The 21,139-nt window shown below is 34.1% G+C and overlaps 1 protein-coding gene across 1 annotated transcript in view; it reads left to right on the top strand.

Moving 5' to 3' along the window:
• LOC145292797 (MAM and LDL-receptor class A domain-containing protein 2-like) overlaps positions 1-21,139 on the top strand; it is a 100,886-nt gene that overhangs the window by 26,210 nt on the left and 53,537 nt on the right. Inside the window, exons 5-9 of the mRNA XM_080138836.1 lie at positions 1,475-1,645; positions 6,364-6,605; positions 10,494-10,584; positions 15,392-15,651; positions 19,099-19,183. Coding sequence (XP_079994962.1) covers positions 1,475-1,645; positions 6,364-6,605; positions 10,494-10,584; positions 15,392-15,651; positions 19,099-19,183 — 849 coding nt within the window. The remainder of the gene's footprint in view (positions 1-1,474; positions 1,646-6,363; positions 6,606-10,493; positions 10,585-15,391; positions 15,652-19,098; positions 19,184-21,139) is intronic.

The following is a 21,139-nucleotide window of genomic DNA, read 5'->3' as shown; positions in this document are numbered from 1 at the left end:
TAAATATATGCTAAAAGAACTGAAAATTAGAAACCATTTCAATGTAAGATATATTAGTTTCATGTTTGATCATTTGTAATACAATTTTAATTTTAATTTACTTTAGAATTAGTTTTTATTCATTCGATTAATTAATTTATTCACTGTTCTTTTTGATTTGCCATTATATTTACATAATCAAATTAATTAATTTAAAAAATAGTATTCTGGGAAGTTATTCAGTTGAGATGTACTTAAGAAATATACGCTAAAAAGAAATATATACTAATTATTTATATCATATTTATTAAAAGCTAAATTCTCATATACTGCATTATTATCTTATGCTTTTAATTCCTGTTTCAGCGTTTAGTTCATTTAATTTGATTGTTTTAACGTTGTATTATTTGGTTTTTGTAGTTAGTGGTTATTTTGAAACGGGATTGCAGAATATCTTTTGTAGCTCATTTTCTCCAATAGTCGATTGTGTTTGTGTCGATTTGTGACAAAAAGCATGTTACAATTCTCCCTAGTTTTTAATGCTTTGTTCACCAAAATTTAATTTTTACCTGATAAAATGTCATCATCATCATCATCATCATCATCATCATCATCATCATCGGAGCATGTCTCGCTTTGGGAACAGTTTGTGAGGATGTGCGCGAGAGTCTGAACGTCGGCGGCGTATGGACACCGAGCTTCCTGTACATAGCTCTACTTCGTTGTTCCGTGTTTTGGCTACCTTCGCTTGGACCTGGTTGGGTTCCTTTTTTGTGCCGGAAGAGCTTTGTTATTGTTGTCTTTGATTTATTTATTCAACTAACGCAGGTGGAAAGACATTTGCGTTGTTCGTCTGAGTAGCAAATCACTTGCGAGATTGTAGTTCCCGCGGCACCTCTTGGGATGGCGATTGTCGTTGTTCTGACAATGATATAAATCAACTATGCAATTTTGTATAAAATTCAAATATAAAAAAGAGAATTCTATGATACTTAGGAACTTTTTAGATTACGAGTGATAATCTGTATTTTTGGATAACACAGACTACAGTGCTCATCTTGTTTTGTTTTTTTCTTTTTTTTCACAATGTTTGGACTTTCTGTAGTTGCATCTTGACAGATTTGGCAATCCGGATGGAATTTCGAACGGAACTCTATTTTCAAAGGAGTAGCTTGCTCTCATTCCGTCAGCCATGATCAGGTAGAAGTTTGAAGTGATTCGTAATTGTACTCTTAGTATTAACCTTACTGACGATTGAAGAATGCCACATACAACTAGTTAATACGTCGCACTTTTATCAGTTGTGAAACCTTGTGAGAACAGAAATCCAAATCATACAGAGTACTCTATTATTTAAAACATAATTGAATAAAATACTCCATATTTAATATGTTTATTTGTTGATTTACTGATAAAACCCTATGCGGTCCAAGGTAGTGCATAGTTGCTGGAGTGGTAACAAAAGTGGTAATAAAAACCTCGTCTTGTTTTGCAGCAAATGAACCAGGTCCTAGATCATCCCTACCTGTGAAGTGTACATTTGAAAAATCGTCGACGTGCGGATATCGGAATCGGAACTCACGCATGAAATGGCGCTTAGGATCAGGAAGCACATCGACACGGGGCACAGGCCCAGATAATGACCACACACTTCGAACAAAGAAAGGTACGTCGATGGTTTGATTTTGTTTTTAGTTGCGTTTGTTTTTTTTTTGTTTTGTTTTTTCTATAAATAATAATTCCCTAATTTATTGCCGCTTCAACCCTAAAAAAGATTCAACGGAAGATGCGTAAAGTTCGTGAAAAGTTTACAATAAAGTTTTAAGAAGTCACTTTTGAAAAAAATTGTTGTCTTATCACCTGGCCCAAGTATGCTTCCAAGAACTTTATAAATAATGAACCAAGAGATTCAAAAACACAAAAGTATTTAATTCATTTATTTGCATACAAGAAGGAAGACCCGGCGTTGCATGGGGTTAAAAAAGGGTCACTACTATGTAATGTTTTACTAGACTCATAGCGTTCTATTTTTTTCTTTGATTTTATTGTGCCCTAAACACATTTCGATCCTGTAGTCGGAGAAGCTGAAATATTGTTAAGCACTCAGTATGATCGCCTTATACATGCAAACTTCATTAAAAATCGAATGTAAGTATTAGATATTTTAAGAGGTAATATTTTTTATGAGTAGAGCTTTATAACAACAATATATAATTAAAAGCGTTTTATTTTAGACCTCTACGATAGTTTTACGAGAAAATTGTATTCTTAAGTCTACGGCTCTATATATTTGCAGCTAAAACAAATCGAATGTTAACGTTAAATTTTCAGCACCAAATTTTCACATTCATTTCGCACTATAAAAGAATATGGCCCGTTGGTTTCACCAGCGAGCTTCGACTGGATTGTGAACCAGAGAAATATGAGTTTGTAAACAAAGTTAATATGCTTCGACTAAAAAGAAAAAAAATCTAAATTATTTGCTTTCAACTCGCTTTCTCCCGCATCACAATTATTCTCGTTTTTCTTCCTCCTTCAGTTAAAAGAGTATTACAACCTGCAATAATTGTTCCTTTAGTTTTTAATTATTTTATCTTCTATTAAATGTAGTTTATACGTTGCCGCTCCATCATTTTTTGTTTTATTTATTTAAAATATTCCACTTTCCTTTTAAGGTGTGTCAAGGTGTATTTGGAATATTCCACTTTCCTTTTTTAGGGGTGTGCAGCATGATAACGGCCGAAGCGAATACGAATAATAATATATAGATTTTTATTATTAACTTTGCCTTAAAAGCGGCATCATTTTTTTAATTTTTTTAAAAATTTTATTTGGAATATTCCACTTTCCTTTTAAGGGGTGACAAAGTGTATTTGGAATATTCCACTTTCCTTTTTTAGGGGTGTGCAGCATGATAACGGCCGAAGCGAATATGGATAATAATATATAGATTTTTGTTATTAACTTTGCCTTAAAAGCGGCATAATTTTTTATTTTATTTTTTAATTTATTTGGAATATTCCACTTTCCTTTTAAGGGGTGGCAAGGTTTATTTGGAATATGCAAGTTTCCTTTTTAGGGGTGTACAGCATGATAACGGCCGATGCGAATACGGATGATAATATACAGAGCATACTCTATGTGTATAAATGTCGGTAGAAAAGCAATATATGGAAAAACCCTGCAGTTGTTTTAATATTGGAGGATGAGACTGTTTGTTGCTTCGATTGCTTGAGGACAGGTACGGGTCCACGAACTAGCAGAGTACCTGTCAAACAGATGTACCACGCCTGGATATTAGCTAGGAGGTCCACTCTCCGAGGCCTTGTCTTTTGGATGGGGCAAGTTTAACGTTTGTTGCTTGATGAGCCCCTGCCGGGGAATGCTGATTGGGATACCCGGGCAATTTTTCGCTAGGCGAAAAGGGGGAATGTCCTTCCATCACCGACGTCTTTCGGGGCGTTGTCTGGACATCCCAACTTTCTTACTTGTCTCCTATCATGGTGAGGTGGGCAGCATGTAGATATCTACTCTATGTTTATAATGTTGTTGTTGTTGTCGTTGTTTTGTTTTACGGCATATCAACCCTTTTCAGGTTATTTAATGCCGAATCTGGTGATTTTGAAGAACAATTTTTTTGATATAGTATATTTGTTTTTTAAGTCGTAATCTATTTAACCCATAGTTGGGACCCTAACAGGTGCTTCCACTCCGGGTCAGAGTGGATCTGGGAGCAATGGCAATTAAAGGGTGGCTCCACACTCCCTAAGGCCTGCAAGCTGGGGCCCTTACCATCGGATATAGTTTTAGGTCATATCCAGGACCTCTATGTTTATAAATGTCAACAAATAAATCAATACTTGAAAATATTTAAGTTTTTTTTTTAAATACTAGCAAGAGAAATCAAAATAATTATTTAACTATTAAAAACGAAATGCTATCCCTCCACTTTCATTTTTATTGCATTTATTTTGAAAGCCAACAACTCATTCTTTCAGATTTCATTCTATGATTTCCTTTTTTCTCCCTCGTAGATATTACACATCGTTAGAGACTGATTTGCTTATTTTCGGTTTTTGAGACATCGAAAAACAGGCGTGAAGGCTATTATTTAGATAGGGCGAGAATAGAGAACTACAGATTAAAAACGGATAGTTGTGGTAATCGTTTTAATATTTACCAAAGTTCGTTCAACTATGAGAGTTAATTCGATGTAATTCACATAAATAGCCGATTAGATGCGTTGAGTGTATGTTGTTGTTGATTTTTTTACTTTGAGGTTACGTAAAGGCACACATGTACTCTCTGATATCAGTGATTTTGAAAAAAACTTGAAGGACGGCTACGCGAAGTGATTCTTGCTATCCTGCAAGCGTTTCTAAGAACAGTGAGCGCGATTCTCCAACGGTTTGAGAAGATAAAGGCAAATAGTGAAATAATGAAATGATCAGCAGATTAATTGTTTTTAATAAAATCTCATATACATAAAACTTGTTACTTATCGTTGAGCACTTTCAGTTATAATAAAGTTGGTCAAATACGCGCAGATCGTCATATAATGATAAGATAACTCTGACTGACACTAAAAGCAATTAATAATAATCATGTTTAATTTCTACTTGTATCGCTCGCGGTTCGCGGTAGCCCAGTGGTTCGGGTCCTTGCTAATGAAACCAGACATGACTTTTGTTGCTGGGGTTCGAGTGACACCCTGCGCTGATGATTCCCGAAAGTGCCTGTCGGTATTTAGTATAGTAAATAATAATAATAATATATATATATATAGTTTCATGTATATTACCAGAATAATATATAATATATTGTGTATAGATTATGAGGGTTTACTTCAATAGTGCTCACTACGTGATCTGAGCCAGAAGTTTGGAAATATATCTATGCTAATTAAACTGTATACATGCGGCTACGTCTAATCACCCATACACTTAGCCTAATGATTCTTTGTGGGGATAAAATGTGGGTGCCTCTTTGGTAGTTTACTTTATATATATATATATATATATATATATATATATATATATATATATATATATATAGACTTATATGTAATATACTGATTCGTGTAATTCAGTAAATTTTCATATACCAATAGGTTTTAAGCCAAATATGTTTGACTTAAGGATTAAGCTACAAAATTATCACATTTCATAAATTGAGCATTAATTATACTGTGTGTGTAAAATCAAGACTTCAAGACAAGGTGTTGATGGCAAGATAAAGTGTATTTCATTTTACGTTACAATAGTTTCAATATTCAGTTCGACAATTTCAAGCATTATATCGTTTGAAAATTTCAAAAAACCAGCATGATGATTAGTCTCTAAACCAATATATTTTTTCAAATTTTAAATGCATTCACATAACGGAAATACGTTAATTAATAAAAAATAATTTTAAAACAAGTGAATGTATGGTCCCCCGTGGGTGCACAGTGAACGATGCATACAGAAAATGACTAAGTTTAGCATTTGCCCGCCTCCATTTAGCCCCAAAGGTCACGAGAGGATGTCAAATTCTTATGAAAATGAATAAACGGTGCAGTTTTAGGCTTTAACATATGAAAATTTGAGTTCTGCACCATGCAAAAAAAGAAATCACTAAGTCCATCATTTGCCTCCCATTTAGCTCCCCCAAGGCCTTAACATATTTAAATTTGAGTTCAGCACCATGCAAGACTGCTAAATAAATATACACAGAAAATTTGGGATAAATATAGTAAAATAGTCCCAAAAACGGGGTGTTTTTATTAGCCCTAAAAGAGCACTTTGGGAACACCCAAGAGATATCGCAAAGTATAGACAAACAAAATTATATAGAAATCAGTTACAACTTTTCAGAAAGTTTTATAAAAATCCAAGGCATCAAATTTTTTTAATAACCACAAAAGTTCCAATTTTAGCTATTTTAAAACAGAAAGGCATCCCCAGGGTGGGGGGGGCAACCAGAGTTTTCTCGAAAAATCCGTTCTGTTACTTTTTTACTCATATCATGTTTAATGTTTGTGCAAAATTTCAAAACTTCCAAGGCGTAGTTATTGAGAAAAGTGCGAACCGACGAACGGACGAACGGACAAACGGACAAACGGACAAACGGACAAGAGTGGATTTACAGGCTACCCTCCTTTTGTCGGAGGGCCAATAATAATTAGTAATATATATGACATAATAAATAAATTAATAAAATTGAATCAAACAAACAAATAATTATAATAATTGTAAATTAGGAAATAAAATACTTAATTGACACAGTATCGTTATATTATATATGATATCTGAAATGTCATATCTATATTCTACGACAATTACAAGCATTGCAAACGGAGCCTCATGTACCATTAAAACATTTTTCTTATTTTGTCTTTTTCAGGACATTATATGTATATAGAAGCAAGTTCGTCGCGCCACTCAGGAATGAAGGCGCTGCTAATCTCTCCAAAGTACAACACTAGAGGTGTCATATGTATTCAGTTTTGGTACAATATGTACGGTTCGCATATCAATACGTTGAATGTCTACGACGGGAAACGCCTGATCTGGTCAAGAAAAGGGTCGCAAGGTTATGGTTGGACATCTGCCTTTATCCAGAGAAATGTACCAAGATTTTTAAAGGTGAATAAACTCGTATACTCTCTCTCCCTCTCTCTCTCTCTCTCTCTCTCTCACACACACACACACACACATATATATATATGTGTGTATATATATGTATATATATATGACTATTTCATTTAATCACATAAATTAATATACGAAAGTATAATTTATGTGTAAACTTTGAGTATTTACTTCAACAATGCTCAATACATAGGTAAAACTAGGTAGTAAGTTATAAAAATTGCCATATATATTTTTATAACTTACTATATATATATATATATATATATATATATATATATATATATATATATATATTCAGAATGTGGGTTATAATACAAGTATTTCCACAGTCAAAGAACGTCACTTCTCACACGAGCCATGAAAACCAACAAACCGGAAGTCCAAGTTCGGATGTGTTCAACCGATGAACACAAATGAAGGCTAAACTTGAGTCTTAGACTACGGTCTGTTTGCTTCATGGCTCGTGTGAGCTACGACGTTGTTTAACTGTGACAATAATTATATTAGTGACCTAGCAAGGCCAGCTGTGAGACAACCCCTTAACAAGATTCACCCATAAGCAGCAAAACGAAAGCTGGCTTGTCATGACACTATATATACAAAATGTACGCGCATCTGGGCATAGTTTATTGGCTTGAAAATATGTTGGGTTTTTTTTACGAATTGTCATAAAATTTTAACCATAGAATAGTGTTATAATTTTCGAACGCCTGAAAATTTTCATATTACTTCTGCTCATAGAACCAAAGATATGAGCATTTCAATATTCAATTTGGCTGTGAATATAGATATATACGTATATAAATATACCACTTCTTTGGACAATTTTATAAGTTCGAAATCTCGGCAACTACTGATCAGAATTTAACAAATAAAGGCTTCTTAGAAAGCTAACGACATGAATTGTGTATGTGATATTTGTCCCGTGTTTAAAATAGACATTTGGCGAGGTTATTTACGGACATCGCTCCCGTAGGTCAATCAGTAGAACTGCTGACTATCAACGCGATAGTTCTAGGTTCAATCTTGGGCTTGGTTTAGCGCCACTGATGAGCCGTGATACAACGAAACAGGACTGTATGTCGATGACTACAAATATATCGCAAACCCCCGACCTTTATGGAGGGGAGACTAAAAATTGCTGCTATGGTTTCAAATGATCTGAAATAGCAGCAAGAGGAGATTGTATTCTAAATATTTCTCATATGTTATATATTCCCTTTGATGGAAACAGGGTACGATTATGAATATCTCCAGCATAAAATAAACCTTATACACTCAAACTGCTTATTTATAAACACTGTGAAAAATTTCCCCCACTCTATATCTGTGCCTAAATCAAAACGCGGATTCCATGAACAAAGTTTCTTTCTTAGAACTGCACGCCTGTGGAACTCTGTTCTGTCTGCCTGCTTCCCACCGGACTACAACTTGGATGTCTTCAAGTCCAACATTAACAAATTCCTAATGAACCGCCCCCTTAAGTAAACACTTCATCAAATCTCCACACTAACGTAATGTACTTGCAATAACCCTTATCCCTGAGTGGCTTCCGGGCCTTGATAAGTGGTGATCACTGTGTAAAAAAAAAAAAAACAGCGAGCCTCGCATTTTTCAGTCAATTAAGTAGCGAGTGAGATTATTTACGACAATGCTCTCTCTCTCCCTCTCTCTCTCTCTCTCTCTCTCTCTCTCTCTCTCTCTACATGTATATATATATAGAGAGAGAGGGGGAGAGAGAGAGAGTCAAGCAGATCAGGAGACACTAGTTTCAAACTCAAGTGTCTATCAGATTTTGAAAGGTGCGTTCCCAATGAAGAAGTGTCATTCCTACATTGGGATATATATATATATATATATATATATATATATATATATGGATGTGTGTGTGTACAAACAGAATCTGTAAAATCGCAAATTGTTCAATCACATGAATTGATTGCTTGCTCTATTTGGATGTTCAAGTAGTGCTGCCTGACGAAGGTTTTCATGAGTTTATTTTATAATGGATTGTAGTTTACATTGCACTGTTAAAAGGTTTTGTTGATTATTGTAATTATTTTTTGTATTATTGCTTAAATTAGAGGTTCAAGTGTAAAAGTCAAGTACTATGGTTTAATTCTGCGGTACACAACAACATTCATTTCGGATGCGTACGCCTTATCAAAGGAGCTACTCTTGGTTTTATACGTGACGCCCTCCTGCATTTGTGATGATAAAACATCTCAAAGGTACTTGTGATGTTAGTGTTAACTTTGGTAAACGCCGGAATGTTTCTTTCTTTAATCAGATTTTTTGCTTATCGATTTCCGATACTAATCGGAGGCATTCTGATACAAAACCTATCTAAAACACGAACATATTATTTATTAATTCATCCAAAGTTCAAATTAAATTGATGTATTTGTATTATTCATCGGACTACTGTTCTCCTCCTGTAGTGTGATTTTCGCAACGTTTCGGTCGATATAATCTCCGACCTTCTTTATGTGTATCTTGTCGAACTCGGGAATGTTTCTATCGAACTCGGGAATTTGGACGGAATTTCGAGCGGAACCCTTCATTTACTTCACGGGAGTAGTGTGCTCTTGTTCCGTCAGCAATAATTGGATAGAGGTCCTAAGTTTTTTGGGGTGTTTTTTATTACATTTTCACCCCAAACAAGGCATATTGCCACTTTGGTGTAGGGGGCTACTATCAGGGGAAACATCTACTGGGGTACTATGTAGGGATTTAGGCAGCAAGGTGTCTGTTCATGTTACACTTGAACTTCTGCACGTCAGTACAGTTGGGGAAGCAGAGACCCGGAATGGAATTCCAAAGTCTAGCGGTTCTGGGGAAGAAACTACTGGAATAGAAAGATCTTTTACATCTAGGGATACTGTGTGGGGGTGAGATTTAGTTTCCTGTCGGGTTTGGCGAGGATGTTTACGTCGTGGGGGCACAAGTGCTTGCAGTTCGTCAGAGCATTCTCCATTAAAATACTTGTAGAACAGGCAGAGGGATGCAACATTTCGTCGATGGGACAGAGGCTGAAGCTTAGATGAAGTAATTCGCAAATGTATGGTTGACGGAAAAAGAGCGTCGGGGTATCAATATTTTTAAAATATTTTGTTTTCTTTCGACAATTGATACGATAGACGAAACAAATAAAATAGCAAAAAAACACCGTTTCCTTAATAACTTGATGATGGCATATTATTCTTTCTTTATATGCTCAGCTAGATCTAGAAACTTTTTTCCTGTTGTTTTTAAGAAAATATTTTTCCAATGAAAAGGTTCAGATGTGGGATTGACGTTTTTATACAGATAAATAATAGACACTAGGAAAGGCACAAAAATGGCAAAATATCACGCAGTCATTAACTTACATATTTATTACATATGTTAACATCTTAGAATTTAGTTTTCTGCTCAAGATATGCATTGGTATGCCTTTCGAAAACTATACAATTAGATATCAATATTATTATTCATATTTTACGAACAATAGAGCTGAAACATAACAGATTATCAAAATAATACAGGTATGTATTATATCACAATAATTGGTACACAAATTAACATAAAAATAAAACTTTCAATTTTGTTTAAATTTTGTCGATATTCGACACTGTTTAATCTTTTTGACTTCCGGTTTTTGCTGCCTAATTTGATAGATAAAAAGACATATTCAAGCTGACGAGAAACCCATTCTTTATATGAGAGGGTTGCCCACGTTATTTGAGACAAAGATAATGATTAATAAAAACCGACCATATTGTCTTGTCACCACAGTCATAGTAACGAAGTCAAAATGTGTAGACAATATTGAATATAACGATTTTCTTTTTAAATACTACATTGATGTAATACTGAACCATATCTATTTTATTCTAGGTCAGATTTGAAGGCGTTACTGGACGAGGAAGCAGGGGAGACATTGCCATTGATGATATTTCAATCCAACATGGCAGGTGTCCACCACCAGGTCAGCTTCCTTTTATATTTCCTTATCTTTTTCTTTTGCGTTAATCCCGAATTGATGATTGTTTTCACAGCTTTGGTTCTGGTGAATGCTCCTTGTGCACCTTCGTATATCATCATCAGTTACTTTCTTTAATTAACTTTAATTTAAATTATTTATCATTCCCGGTTAAACATATGTCGTGAAGTCGTGAACCTGTACATTTGCCCGTATTATATCGGTGATTTTAAATATATATATATATATATATATATATATAACGTTTATATATATATATATATATATATATATATATATATATATATATATATATATGAACCTGTACATTTGCCCGTATTATATCGGTGATTTTAAATATATATATATATATATATATATAAACGTTATGTTTAAGCTTTATTAGTCTTTAAAATATAGATAATTATATTCGAGGAATTAAAAAAAATAGTATTTATTTTTTCTGTGATGGAATAAGGATGAGTCATCGCCCTTTGAAAGAGCGAGTCCAATATGACAGTTTTGGGAGGTTCGTAATATTTAGATTCTTCGGAATATTGCTCTCAAATTAAAATTTAAAAAATCGGAAACGTAGGTAAACAAAAATGGGTCTCGTATCACAGACTTTAATCATTACAACCTCTGCCTTACGATTTCACTCTGTAAGTTGTTGAGTGAATCTGCTAAAGTTTGCACTTCGTTTTCTGCTCATTTTTTAGTTGGTATATAACCGATAATCTGTACCATTAGATATTACACAGATGTAATATCATGGTGACAAACTTCGATGAATAAACATACTTAACTTTATTATATAGGTGAATATGATGGAAAAAGTTAAATAATTGAATACGCGTTCATTTGGCATTGCACAATAACCTCCATTGCGTCAAGGATCCTCGGTATTTTTATTTGTATCAGAAATATTTAAAATTTTGTAGTGAAAATGAAACAATGCACATTAAGTAATAGTTTAAAATTCTTTTTTTAAATTCTGGTTATCATCAGTAACTAATTAAATCAATTAAACGTTTGCTTAATAAATTTAATTAATTATTTACGCATGTAGATATATTCTAACTATACCATCTTCAATTTCGAACGCAAGTTTCTGTTCTCTCTGAAATGCGGTCGTCTAGTAAGCAACCCATCTAATACGCTATGAAGCCTAGAAGTTTTCGGCCCTACTGTTACGTAGTTATATTCAGTTTGAATGCTTCATTTTTTTTTTTTTTGTCGAATACAGTGTTGAAAAATATAATTGCTTAATGTGTTCTTTTATATATATATGTATATATTTATAGTTGACTGCACGTTTGAAAACACGCTCTGCGGATGGTCAGACAGTGGAGATGATGATTTTGACTGGTCACCTCGAACAGGAAAGCGCCCAAAACTGGCACTTGGTCCTATTAAAGATCACACACTCAAGTCAGAAAAGGGCAAGTATTTTACTTTTTAAAAAAAATTGCTGGCTATTTTCTTATCGATACAACAAAAAGGTTAACTCATATATGGAACATATACACATTGAAATCATATTTCCATTTATGGAATATATAGTGAATGTATTGTTATTATTTCCTAGATGTGATCCACTGAGGTTCTAGCGTTTATAAAATATTACTCAATCGCAAAGAGAGGTGTAGTATATTATGCATTTATATATATATACATATATATATATATATATATATATATATATATATATATATATATATAACCAGTATTAGTTAGATATGTGCATATATTTTTCAGCTGCGATCTCTATCGTGATTCAACTTCTTCAGGTCTCTATTGTAGGATTTTTTCTGCTTTTGTAGCAGATTTATCTAGCGGCCTATAAATGTTGGATTTCCAGAGTGTTTACAGCTGAAACATTTCCTAGATGTTATCCACTAAGGTTCTAGCGGTTATAAAATATTACTCAATAGCAAGGAGAGATATAATATAGCATGCAATTATATATTTATATATATATATATATATATATATATATATGTAGTAATTTATAAAATATATATGGCGATTAAGCTACACTGAATATTCGGCGTTTCATCCACTATAGGATTCGTCAGGCTTATGCGCGAATTCTGTGGTTGTTTCTCGTTTTTATATGTTGAGGATTTTAGTTAGCCAATCAGCTTTCTAGTATTCACCGCGCCCCTTCCTATCAGCCAATGACCATGCATTTTATCGAACAAAGGATCTGTTTTAGAACTAGGTTAGTGGTTTAAGGCAGACGATTTTCCTCATTTCTGCTCTTTTTTATATATAAATATACGTATTGAGCACTTTTGAAGTAAATACTTAAAGTTTACGCATAAATCTATACTTTCGTATATTAATTTTATGTGAGTAAATGAAGTACTTATATATATATATATATATATATATATATATATATATATATATATATATATATATATATATAACCAGTATTAGTTAGATATGTGCATATATGTTTCAGCTGCAATCTCTATCTCGTGATTCAACTTCTTCAGGTCTCTATTGTAGGATTTTTTTCTGCTTTTGTAGCAAATTTATCTAGCGGCCTAAAAATGTTGGATTTCCAGAGAGTTTGCAGCTGAAACATGTATGTATATATGCAACTAATAATGAAGTTATTAATAAACGTATTTATACTATAAAATATGAATAAAAATACGGGTAGCATAATCGTTCTGATATGAAAATGAATTCAACGTATGTTGCTGATGAGTTATTTATTATTCATTAAATCTACGTTTAATTTCCCAGGGCTTTTTTTTTCTCGATGCTTTATAATAACACACAGCCTATTTTTAAATAATTATTTGCTTTAGGGATTGACTAATGGTTTTAAATCTTTTCTTATGAGTATAGTTAGTCGTAAGTTGCCATTTACTCCGACAGTTATCCATCTTTTACAGAATTATAGAATTATTATAATAACTAAAACTAAAACTGATATGTAAATAATATCAGAGTAAAACATAGGAAGCAGTCCCAGATCATTTAGTACGGTTAAATGGGAGCTATGAGAACACACACCTTTAAAAATTTAAAGGTATTTTATTTTAATAAAATTTAAGTCATATCCATAACAGTTTCCAAATAAGAAAATTAAAGTACTTCCGCATTTTTAAGTTTCCTCGTAAGGGAGCTATGCGAATCGACGTTTTCTTAAAACATCCAATATGTCCTATTTTAATAAATTTTCAATCGTATGTATAAAAATTTCCAGATAAGACATTAGAATTAAACCTAATTATCTAGGTGTGAGGGAGATATGTCTTGAGGTTAAGTTGGCTCCTTCCAATGAATTCACCGCATCTTGCTCACCAACCTCGGTCCATTGCCAACGCTGTAACTATCGACAGCCAGTCACGGTTCGAACAGCGAACAGCGTAAATTGTCGAACTGTGAATCCGTTCGGTATTTTGCTAAATCATTTTGAGCCACGTTTTCAGCTGATCTCTGCATCCATTCTTCCAGTCCCGAGGAGTATCTGATCGATGTCTTCTCTTATAAGACCACCTCGTTGAAAAAAGAGGGAGGAAGAGGACGTTTTTAAAACTTCAAATACAAACATACAAACTTAATGGAATTCAACCGTATCCATAACTGTATCCGCATATAACACTAATCTAGATAGATTTCCATGATTTCATTTTCTTTTGTTTTTACACAATGGTCACCACTTATCAAGGCCCGGAAGCCACTCAGGGATAAGGGTTATTGCAAGTAGATTACGTTAGTGTGGAGATTTGGTGAAGTGTTTACTTAAGGGGGCGGTTCATTAGGAATTTGTTAACGTTGGACTTGAAGACATCCAAGTTGTAGTCAGGTGGGAAGCAGGCAGACGGAACAGAGTTCCACAGGCGTGCAGTTCTAAGAAAGAAGCTTTGTTCATGGAATCCGCGTTTTGATTTAGGCACAGATAAAGACCAACTAAATTAGAGTTCGAAATACGGCTGGGATCGTAAAATAGAAAGTAACATCGCGTTAAATGAATAGTGAAAATAGAACATAATAATAATGTTCGGTAAAGTCTCAGTTATTTTTAGTTATTCTATATTCCCCAATGTGTTTGTTTCACGCTTGCCTTCTATATTTACGAAATTATAAAATGCGAGAATTTCTGGAATTAATAGCCTTCATATTTTAGTAACAGTATCGACAAGTGCGGTCATTGCCGTATTATTTACCACCATTTCTATTATCGGAAAAGGCCAGTGCTGCGCTTTTATTCTGTTTCTAGGGTAGCTATTAGCGCAGAAGCTCCCCCAATGCCCGGTTTTCTTACTCTGGGGACAATATCTTGGAATGTGACTAAACTTTCCACACTTGTAGCACTTTACACCGACTTTAGGTATCTCTGTAAATCTCTTCTAAAGTTCGGTCCTCGTCATCTAAAACACTGAATGTTTGTTGATTCCTTATTTATAAGTAATCCCGATTCTATGATTCCTTTAGCCGAAATATCTTGTTGTCTGATATGAAAAAACTGTCTGAACATTTTACGCCAACTTCTCAATTCGCACTGATTCCTTTTAATTCAATCTACACTACCTACTATCAATGTCTTTGTTCGCTCACAGCTGTCAAAAGTTCGACATGATGTTCTCTCCAATTCGGTCTTTTTTTAAAATCTCTTTCTTCCACATATACAAAAAAATGTCACATCTATATAACAAATACACAACCTCACGCTCCTCTTTTCTTTTCACTTCCCTGTGGGTCGAGACAGACGAGCTGTTATTTTTTAATAATTTATTTTTTTATATTTTAGACAACAATACCTCATCTTCTCTGTGTATTTCTTTTGTAGGCACGTACATGATAATTGAATCGAAATCGCCCCGAAGGAAGAGTGATCGAGCCCGTTTGGTGAGCACCACAATCTTCGAGTCGGTCAAGCCGCAGTGTCTGCAATTCTGGTACAACATGAACGGTAAAGATGTCGGTGAACTACGCGTCTTTATACACACACAGACTAGGAAGACGCTTCAATGGCGACTCAGCGGCCCCCAAGGGGATAAGTGGGCATATGCTTCGCTCCCAATTCAACCAGACAAAGAAAATTTCTGGGTAAGTAACAAAAGAATCGATTGCAGCCATTTTTAATTTTATTCTAATTCACTTTGCCGTAGTTGGTTTTCTTCAGGGAATATCGGACTGTATCCTTCATTTAATTTACTGCAGTAAACCATCATCAGTCCATTTAGAAGTTTTTTTTTATTTGTTAAATTCCTTTACTAGGTTGGGTGGTTGTTTTTGTTTTACGGCATATCAACCCTTTTAGGGTTATTTAATGCCGAATCCAAAGATTTTGAAGAAAAATTTTTAATAGAATATATTTGTTGTTTTCAAGTTGGTTTCTATGTAACCCACTCCGGATCAGAGTGGACCTGGGAGTAATGGTAATTAAAGGGTGGCTCCACACTCCCAAAAGCCTGCAAGCTGGGGCCTCACCACTGGATATAGTTTAAGGTCATATCCGGGACCCCTTTACTAGGGATTGAACTCATCAGATCTAGGTTGACCAAAATCTATATCTACTTCTCGGGCATCTGTGAGTAAAAAATCCCAAGATGATCCCGACTCAATCCTCTATTTAATCTATTACACTAAACTACTATGATTCCGCTTTCCCTGTCTTTTAGAAATCTAATCTTTTTTTTATTTGTTAAGTTGTTTAACAAGGGATTGAACTCACCAGATCTAAGCAGAAATATTGAGTTACGGCTATGGTAAAGATTTAAGGTTTAGGGTTGGGGTTAGGATTAGAGTCAGTTCGGAGTAAGTTTACCGTTTGGGTTTAAGGTTAGGGTTAGTTAGGGTTAAGGTTAGGGTGGACCAATATCTATATCTGCTCGTCCGCCATCTGTGAGTAGAACAATCTAAGATGATCTCGACTCAATTCTCTACCTTTATAAAATTCAGATACGTCATAAAATGGAGCACTGTCGCTATATATGCGGAGGGGTTGCTCGGAGCACCTCGTCCTACTTTGACATGATATAAAAGATGTTTTTAGACCTGCCACCTCTTTCTCAAACGTTTTGAGATATTTGAGGATATGGCAGAGTCTGTGATGAAGGACATTGCCACGCACACACAAGAGTACTTCCATGGGGCCTTCTAAAAGTTGTTGGAACGGTACAACAAGTGCATTACAACCGGAGGAGATTACTTTGAAGAGAACTAGAGTTTCATGTATGTACTATCAATAAAAGTTGCCATACGAAAAAGTCTGGAAACTTATTAAAAACACTTTGTAACTTCCAGCGCCAGATCCAGTAATTTCGAAAAAAGTGTTTGTGCTTGAAGTTCTTTTTATAATCAAATATTTATTTATGATATTTGTTTATTTTTTAAAGCATATCCAACCTTTTAGGGTTGTTACATGTCGAAACCAGTAGTTTTTGAGGAAAAAAAAGAATACATTTCACGTTGTTTATCTCTTCAAATCCATTGTTTTGTTTGGTTATTTATGTCAATGCTCCTATATGATCGCCATATTTCAGCTGACAATCGTTTCATTAACTCCTATTCTCCAGTGGATCTTGGTCGTGATAATCGGGGACTCAAATAGTCAACCGCCGCAATAAGTGAACAAGCATGATAGATTAATTAGGAGGAGGAGGAGGATGAGGAGGAGGAGGAGGAGGAGGATGATGATGATGATGATGATGATGATGATGATGATGATGATGATGATGATGATGATGATGATGATGCATTAGTAAAAAACGTTATTCGTTTTCCGTGCACCTATGTTCAAAATCTGCTTTCTTTCTTCGAGGATTTCGTTTCTCCAAACATTTTCCATGAATGAAAATAAAAGAAATGTGTCTTCACATCTCAATCCCATAAGTGAGATTTCTTGATCTTCGGGTCAAGATTAAAGCGTAGTATCATTTCTGATGCTACACTTCAAGACTGAATAATTTTTTATTTTTTTTTTTATTTTTCTCCACATGGAAGCTGATCTATCGAGAGTATTACGTTGAAGGGGCACAAGTGCGATGAATTCATAGGATCACATTCCATTAAAATACTTGAAAAACTGGTACAGGGATTCAGCATTGCGGCGATGAGATAGGAGTTAGAGCTTGGTTGACAGTGTGGAGCCTATTAGATTAGAGACTCTTCTTTGGACCTTGTCCAAGAGGGAGAGGTTAGTGGTAGATGTACCAGTCTAGATATGATAACAATACTCAATGTATGGACAAATTGTGGCCTATTCCCATGTGTGAACAATCTACCGGCACGATAGAGGAACCTCTTTTCTATGCAGCAGCCTTCGTAATGCCCTTAATGAATTTGTTCTAGTTCATATTTCCTGCGAATGTTAAGGCGAGGAGTTTGAAAGAAGAAGTCTCAGTAAAGGCATTATTATTCATGATTATCGGTAGTTGGTAAGGCTTCTTGTAATTGTTAAAGGCGGCAGCTCAGTCTTAGTAGCATGTATGTTACCCTCCATTTTCGACCCCATTCCACCACGGTCTGAAAGTCGTTTTCTGAAGATTCTACCATTGTCTTAAATGTGTGTACATCCGTTTTCCCCTCATGGTTCTTATATAGCGTTGTAGCATCGGAAAATATACTCACCTTGGGCACAATGTTATCAGAGAGGTCGTTTATTAATACCAGGAATAATAGTGGTCCAAGGATCGACCCCTGACGTATTCCCGCATTAATACAGGGTGTCCCAATAAAATGTATACACTCTTTAAATTATCTCAATTTGCTACATGAATACGCTATCCCACGTTCCCAAGAGACGTTTGTGAATAAAGAATTGCACTTCCAGTAAGATGGGTCACTCCCCCCCCACTATCATCATGATAGTCACCTGCGAAACAAATAGTTAGAACGAAAAGGAAGTATCGAGTACTGTCCACGCTCACCGAATTTGAGCCCCCCCCCCTGGATTTTCTCTTTTGTGGGTCGCATGTTAAACACGGGATTCACACCATAAAACGAACTACAATGAATAAGTTGAAAGCAACCATTGGAAGAAGATGTGTCAATATACCAATTGAACTGATTAGGAACGTTTTCATTCCAATGAGCGTTGTCAGCTGTTCGTGGACCACAATAGCCAATAATTTGAACACTTTCGATAAGTAGCTGGTTTCTATAATTGTTCACAGTATTCTGATGTATGAAACTTTTCTTTCTTATAATAAATGTTGGTTTTATGGTCATTTAAAAAGTGTATACATTTTATCGGGACACCCTGTATTATGCTATTTGGATGTACGTCCATCAAGGGCAATGCGGATGTCCCTCTCGTCTAAAACCATCTAATTATATTTAGTGTATGTCCAGTTATAGTGTATGATTTAATCTTCGAGCGGCATTTTGGCATTGAAAGTAATGACTCTCTTGTAAACAAAAGAAATATTTGCCAAATTTATTGAGTCGAATTGAATAAGTGGTAAGACCAGGCAGAATAAACAACGCCAGTCCGTAAAAGACCATCAGATGTCGAATATTAAATCTTTTATTTTAATTTTTTGTGAACAGTTTGTCATTGAAGGAATGGTGAAGCGTCAGTCTCAGTCTTACATTGCTTTTGATGACATCTCATTGACCAAAGGAAAATGTAAAGGTTAGTTGTACCAATAACAAAACACTTATTTGCTTTTCAGAAAACATTTTTAATTTAAACATATACAAACTTTTATAGGTAAGGTATTATTGACCTTATGTGTGTATGAAACGGTCCTATATGTTTTTAAACTTCTGAAATTACTACTATATATTGAGTACAATATAATACTAATTAGAGAATTATATCTATAATAATAAATAGAAAATCTGCATGAATAAATATATCATGCTAGTAGGGACGCCCAGCTTTGCCCGGGCGTAAAAAACGCTTAAATATGATATTTTAATTTGTCCAGGTTTCGTATATATTATTATAGTATCATAATGTCAAAAGTAAAAAAAAACAAGTATTTAACTGGCATCAAATAGAATCGAAACAGAAACTGTTTCATTCAAAGCTGGTGACGTTACCACTGTACCAACTTAACACGCATATGACCTGATCAAAAATTGAAAATAAAAAATAAACTTCGATGAATATACAAAATGTTTAACGATTTTTTCAATTTTGCGTTAGAGTTTGAAAATATGGAGATAAACAGACAGACAGACAGACAGATATATAGCCTTTTATGATTCAAGCGAATTTACGACCGGGCAATGCCTGCTAGTTTTTATATATCTTTTGTATTATTTCGGTTACTCGGACTTCTGTATATATCTTGCATGCTAATTATACAGTGTTTAAGCCTATGTACCCGGATCTTCTTCGGATGTGTTTCATCAAACTCGGCTGTCTGTTGACTTTCGAATTGAATCGTTTATTAAATCCATGTGGGTAGATTGTTCTCACCCCGTCAGCCATAACTTGGCAGAAGTTTTAAATAAAGAATAGTTGTATTCGTAGTATCGCGTACACTGAGAATTGAATCTAAACCTCCCGAGTAGCATATAACTACTGATTACTTAGTACTCTTCATACAGATTCCCGAGTTAGATACGAGGCTCCCGAATAAGGTCGGAGGTTATATCGACCGGAACGTTTTGAAAATTAGAATAGTTATCCAAATAATAAGAATAATCACTCTTCATCTGAAAAAAAAACTTGAAACATAAGATCATAAATATTTGAATTGTTTATTTTGATTCTTTATTGAACGCATTATATATATACATATATATATATAATATATATATATATATATATATATATATATATATACTAGCATTTCAGCCCGGCATTGCCCGGGTATTTGGAGGTGTATGTTGAGCAAAAAAAAAAAAAAGCAGTCGATTTTTTTTACACTTTGACCCTTATTATGATACTTTAAAATTTATTGTTTTGGGCTTAAATAAAGTTATTAAGTTAGATCAATGTCCGAGGATCCTATATCTAAAATTTCAAGTGTGTAGACTCAAAATTGTCGGAGGAGTTTGGTAGAGTTCTCAAAGGTCAAATGGTTAAACTTTGACCTCTTAATCACGAAATTTCTGGCCGAAAACCAACCACATCGATTTTCCCAAGTCTCAGTACCTTGTATATCAAATTTCGAATCTGTAAACTAAAAATTGACAGAGTTATTGCGTAGGGAAATGTACACACACAGACACACAGACAGACACTTTCACTTTTATAAATATATATATATATGCATATATATGTATGTATATATATATGTATATATATGCATGCATATATATATGTATACATGTATATATATATATGTATGTATATATATGTATGTATACATGTATATATATGTATATATATATGTATGCATACATGTATATATATGTATATATGTATGTATGTACATATATGTGTATGTATGTATATAAATGTATATATATATGTATGTATATGTATGTATGTTTATATATGTATGTATATATGTATGTATATATGTGTATGTATGTATATATATATGTATATATATGTATATATATGTATGTATATATATGTGTATGTATGTATATGTATATATATGTATGCATATATATGTGTGTGTGTGAG

The sequence above is a fragment of the Euprymna scolopes genome, chromosome 14, assembly GCF_053919585.1.
Source record: "Euprymna scolopes isolate OS-2025 chromosome 14, ASM5391958v1, whole genome shotgun sequence".
Classification (NCBI taxonomy): domain Eukaryota; kingdom Metazoa; phylum Mollusca; class Cephalopoda; order Sepiida; family Sepiolidae; genus Euprymna; species Euprymna scolopes.
Note: the sequence above shows the minus strand (reverse complement) of the source record. Positions and strands in the feature narration are given on the sequence as shown.